Raw genomic sequence first — 6,000 nt, forward strand, 5'->3', positions numbered from 1 at the left:
AAATTTATATAACATGTGTGTGAAAGAAAGTTAATATATGAATAATAAATAAATAAATAAATTAACCTATCATTGTTCTTAAATCTAGTGCAAACAGCACTAATTTTTTTGATACACTTACAGTTCCTATACTTAGATTATGTTCAAGATTATGTTCCAAACTAATATAATCTTGAAAATCCTGATTTTCATTTGTGCTTTCAACTATTTCCTATGAATGTTGTGGACTTGTACCAGGCATTTCTTCGGTACGTTCATTCTCTAATGTATTTTCAATTTTTAAAAATTTGTGCATGGCATCTTTTTGCGTTTTTATATATTCATCTCTGGCTTTGCGTTTCCTCTCCTTTTCTGCACTACTAACATATTTCCTACCAAAATCTCTGCCCCTACTAGTCATGTTCTAAAATTATTATATAATTTAGAATATATACAAATGAAAAGGGAATTGCCTGTACCTTTCGTGGAACGAACCTGTATCTAATATCTGCGAGAGACAAAAATATTATAGTAATCGCGACTCCCAAACGTCCACAATATGCATACGCAGATATCGTCGTACGTATATGTTTTAAGCGCGCTTCTCTTGCCAAACAGTAGGTAACCATGGCAACGACGATATCTGCGTATGCGCATTGTGGGCCACTACCTTTCTCTCTCGCACAGATGTTGGACACAGACTCAGTACTCAATTTCCATTTATATATGTTCTAAGTTATATAGGTAATAAAACTTTACTTTCGTTTGCACACAACCCGCTGGGCGAGATTTCTAACCTACTAATTGTAAGGCTATAGTACTAAGCCTAAGGGTGCTATTACACATTTGTCGTATGACAAATATAATATCGGCCTAATACATGCGTCATACGATAAGCTTGTTTCAATTAGCTGTCGGATAGAGACACATGTAATATTAGCATTATAATGAATTTGACTGGTTAGATAGCGCGGGGCCGGTCAAATCGCGAGGCCGCGTGCAACGCACCGTTCGCACGCCCATAACGCCGGCCCTGCGCAGACCACCCGTATCAGCCGAATATCTCAAAAACTGACTGCGGCAGACAAAAATATTTCAGACAAAATTTGTAAGGTTTCAAGTAACGCATTACATGGCGATATCAGTATGACCTTGAAGAGTGTTGTCAAGGACACGTGAAGGTCACCGTCAATTTCTTAAATGGAACTCCCTATTTCTTATTGCACATTCTTGTAGCTTATCTCGAGGGCTTTCCAAAACACTATAATAAAATATTTTTCTCTCAAGTACTTTTTGAGTTATAAGGCTTGAAATCATTTCTTAATTTTACATAAACCATAAAATATCTTGTACAATATTCATTTTTCGATTATCTTACCTTAATACTTTTATGTACAAAATAATGAGAGGAATCAATTGGTGTAAAGAAAACATATAATTGTTTCGGAGAAAAAATATGTAATTTGCAATTAACAATTATATATTTTTTCTCAAAAATAACTATGTGTTTTCTTTACACCAATTGATTCCTCTCATTATTTTGTACATAAAAGTATTAAGGTAAGATAATCGAAAAATGAATATTTTACAAAATATTTTACGGTTTATGTAAAATTAAGAAATGATTTCAAGCCTTATAACTCAAAAAGTACTTGAGGAAAAAATATTTTATATATATATATATATACAGGGTGAGCCATTTTAATTAACGCACGCAATTATTTCGGAAACAAAGCATTTTAGAGAAAAATATTTCAGACAAAAGTTTTATGGTTTCGAGGGGGCCATAAGATGGTATCATTGGTTTGACCTTGAAGAGTTATTTGAAGGTCACATGAAGGTCACCTTCAATTTCTTAAATGGAACCTACTATTTGTCATTGCATATTCTTGTAGCTTATCTCGAGAGCTTTCCAAAACACTATAATTAAGTACCTTTTCGTTAAGTACTTTTTGAGTTATGAGGCTTGAAATAATTTCTTAATTTTACATAAACCGTAAAATATCTTGTAAAATATTCATTTTTCGATTATCTTATCTTAATACTTTTATGTACAAAATAATGAGAGCAATCAATTGGTGTAAAGAAAACACATAGTTGTTTTTAAGAAAAAATATGGAATTGTTAATTGCAAATTATATATTTTTTCTTCAAAACAACTATGTGTTTTCTTTACACCAGTTGATTCCTCTCATTATTTTGTACGTAAAAGTATTAAGGTAAGATAATCGAAAAATGAATATTTTACAAGATATTTTACGGTTTATGTAAAATTAAGAAATTATTTCAAGCCTCATAACTCAAAAAGTACTTAACAAAAAGGTACTTAATTATAGTGTTTTGGAAAGCTCTCGAGATAAGCTACAAGAATATGCAATGACAAATAGTAGGTTCCACTTAAGAAATTGAAGGTGACCTTCATGTGACCTTCAAATAACTCTTCAAGGTCAAACCAATGATACCATCTTATGGCCTTCTTGAAACCATAAAACTTTTGTCTGAAACATTTTTCTCTAAAATGCTTTGTTTCCGAAATAATTGCGTGCGTTAATTAAAATGGCTCACCCTGTATATACAGGGTGATTCTGAACAAACGTTTGTCTTTAAAATATCAAATTCTTGAATGAATTCTAAAACGATTTTTCCTCTTGCAAAATTTTGCCCGGAGCTTAGTTTTTAAACTATAAAGGAAAATAGTTAACTACTTACGGAACAAGTACAAGAGGTAGGCAGGGACGGCGCGATATAGGCGATTACGTGGGGCACTCGCCGCGATCAGCTGATTGCTATACGCGATGACTGTAACAATCAGTGTGTGTGTGAGAATGTGTACGCACACACACACTGATTGTTACAGTCATCGCGTATAGCAATCAGCTGATCGCGGCGAGTGCCCCACGTAATCGCCTATATCGCGCCGTCCCTGCCTACCTCTTGTACTCGTTTCGTAAGTAGTTAACTATTTTCCTTTATAGTTTAAAAACTAAGCTCCGGGCAAAATTTTGCAAGAGGAAAAATCGTTTTAGAATTCATTCAAGAATTTGATATTTTAAAGACAAACGTTTGTTCAGAATCACCCTGTATATATATATATATATATGTATGTATGTATATATGACTATGCAAATTATTATCCTTATTTTTACAATATACATGAAGATCAAAATAATCGGTGGAGTGTAAATAATTATCTACAAATGGTTTCAAATTAATAAGACAATGTGTGTGTGCGCGTGCGCGTGTGGAGTGTATGAGAGAGACAGACAGACAGAGAGAGAGAGAGAGAGAGAATGTAAATGTGAAATCACGCAAAAAAATTACATAAACCGAGCGACAAGTATTTATTTGCTGCCGTAACCACACAATACTTCATTCAGAAATATCGAGATAGAATTAACAAGCTTAACAACTTTTAAAAATATTTAATCGCAAATTCTTTTTAGATATCTTTTTTTATTGATTCATGATTTTTGTTTTTATTGATACATTATTGTTTGTTATGATATCGATGTGTCAAAAACGTAGCATTTTTGATAATGTACAAAACATATAGTATTAATGCTTGAATTTACAAAGAATGTTTACTTGCACTTTATAATCTGACATATGATATAATTGTCCTTCACGTGGCGCATGCGTTATATGTATGATTGCAACAACAAGAGATAAGAAAATATATCAACCAAATGCATATTTTATAAAGGATGACTTTATCTAATGTGTAAAATAAACTTTCTTATAATATTCTAATAATCTACATATTATCAAATCGTCAAATTACAATAACTCTTATTGTAAATTAATTATTAAAATTTAAAAAATTTCAGTTTATTTCATATTATTTATTGAAAGAGAATGGATATCTGTTTACATAATATGCATAATTACTTATGTGATATTTATGTAATGTAGCTTGCATATTTTACATCTTTACATATCTTTTATGTGCAAATCGACATTACAATTAACTTAATGAAATTTGTTTTATGTCTTCGTTTAAAACAACAAAAAAAAATAAACAAACCTTTTAATCTTTAAATTAGATATAAATCAATAAAAGAAAAAGCCTTTTCTCTATTTAAGACATTTTAACTTATAACACACACACACACACACACACACACACACACACACACACACACACACACACACACATACATATATATATATATATATTAAAGTGTCAATAAAATAGTTTTTGTTTGATAGAAAAGAGAGAGATACAAATAATAGCTTATGTAATTAATTTTTCAGTTTTTTTGTTATTATACACACACACGTATACATACATACATACATACATACATAAAAGCTATGTGTAAAATTAATTAAAAATTACCAAAAGGAAGATAAATTACTATAAAGTAGACGTATACAAGTAGATGTTTATTTCAATTAAAACATTGCGAATGGTTTTCTGCGTACTTATTATTTTAAACCGAGAAATGAATATTCCTTTTATAGTGCAATTGCAAAAAGAATGTAAGATCCTGAGCATCATGCAATCGAAAGAACACATGAAATTTACCTTCCATTGTCGTCAACTCCGGATCTGATAGACCAAAGGCCAGCTGTGCAAGAATAATCCAGCAGGAGACCAGAATGACGCAAGGCAATCGCACAATAGTAGCATTGTACCAGAGGGTGGTCCTCGACGATGAACACATCGACGACGGGAAGGCTGTCGCGGCGACGCGCATCTCTATGACTGCTAGCTCTTGGCTCCACGCGACACACCTACAGCTTACACGTACTTACACGCACGCACGCACGCACACTGTATGCCTGTACGCCCACGCAGGTCAATCCTGCTTGGCCTACTTCCGGTATCACATTTCCAGCCGATCGTGGAGACGCGCGCGATCGATCACGCGCATAGTCGCTGCCGCTGAAACCTGACCTTACCCGTAATTCTCTCTCCCTGTCTTTACAATCAAATGGTTTTCCGTTATTGTTTAACCAAACACACTGTCAACGCGTTAAATTCCTTCCTTGATCATAAAGAACAGCGCGATTCGTAGATCAAATAATTCTGATGACAACAGTAGAGATAACGATCACGTTCTCACAGTATGACTGCGTTATCGTGTATATTCCATGCGATTGTGCCACGTAGCGCAATGAAAAGGCGCCAAGCAACGACTCACCCCTCAAGGGATGTCATCGCGACGCCAGGGCGCCGATGTTCTGCGCAATACAGCGCACATTTTCACTCCCTTGACCGCCTCGTAATAGCAATGTTGCTCTGCGACACATCCACCTCTTCCCGTGTTTTTCCGCACCACACTGGCGGTGCAAACAGCGACAGAACATAGTGTTTGGCAGTGCCTCTGAGTTTTCTTTCGAGCATAACTGTCGATCATACATTATTATTGTTGCTATAATATATATAGAATGTTTCATGATCTATAGAACGAATTTCAAGAGGTAAAAATAAATCATATCAAGAGAATCAATTTTTATTAAAAAACCATTATCCTTTAACGTATTCTCGAGTTATACATTCATAAAGAGTTATACATTCCTGTTCGTCTATAAAATAAGCAATTGATTGCATGACAATTGCGCGTGATGTTTTATAATACTAATCCATATGCCTTCGATTTTGTTATTTTTTTTTTTATTTTATTTAAAGAACATGGGCTAGTATCCATCCAGAACATTGATGCAATATTATTACTGTAATATTTTGTGCTGTATAGATATTATCAAATATTATGCGCAATGCTGTTATGCGATCGATTGCTTATTTTACGGACAGTCCGAACAGAAAATTTAATTCCTGAGAAAAATTGATTCTCTTAAAATATAAAATCTATCATCCCTTGCGGTTTGTTCCAACGAAGGTTCTAAAACATTATACAGGATGTCCTAGACCACCGGTACAACCCTTTTCTTTCAAAAACTAAGGATTTTAGAGAAAAACGTTTTCGACAAAAATTGTATGGTTTTGAGGGGAACATAAGATGGTGTCATTGGTTTGACCTTGGATGGCATCGTTAAGGTGAGATCAAGGACACC

At 33.7% G+C, this 6,000-nt stretch overlaps 1 protein-coding gene across 3 annotated transcripts in view; it reads right to left on the reverse strand.

Annotated features, from left to right (window-relative positions):
* The window catches only part of Jus (EB domain-containing julius seizure protein), a 67,123-nt gene extending 61,986 nt beyond the window's left edge, over nucleotides 1–5,137 (reverse strand). For all 3 annotated transcript variants that reach the window (XM_083089505.1, XM_083089506.1, XM_083089507.1), the window contains exon 1: nucleotides 4,508–5,137. In XM_083089505.1, coding sequence (XP_082945631.1) covers nucleotides 4,508–4,679 — 172 coding nt within the window. In that variant the 5' untranslated portion in view covers nucleotides 4,680–5,137. The remainder of the gene's footprint in view (nucleotides 1–4,507) is intronic.
* Between the last annotated feature and the right edge of the window lie 863 nt (nucleotides 5,138–6,000).

The sequence above is a fragment of the Camponotus vicinus genome, unplaced genomic scaffold, assembly GCF_025532165.1.
Source record: "Camponotus vicinus isolate PSW18456_S1 unplaced genomic scaffold, iyCamVici1.0 SCAF_14, whole genome shotgun sequence".
NCBI lineage: Eukaryota > Metazoa > Arthropoda > Insecta > Hymenoptera > Formicidae > Camponotus > Camponotus vicinus.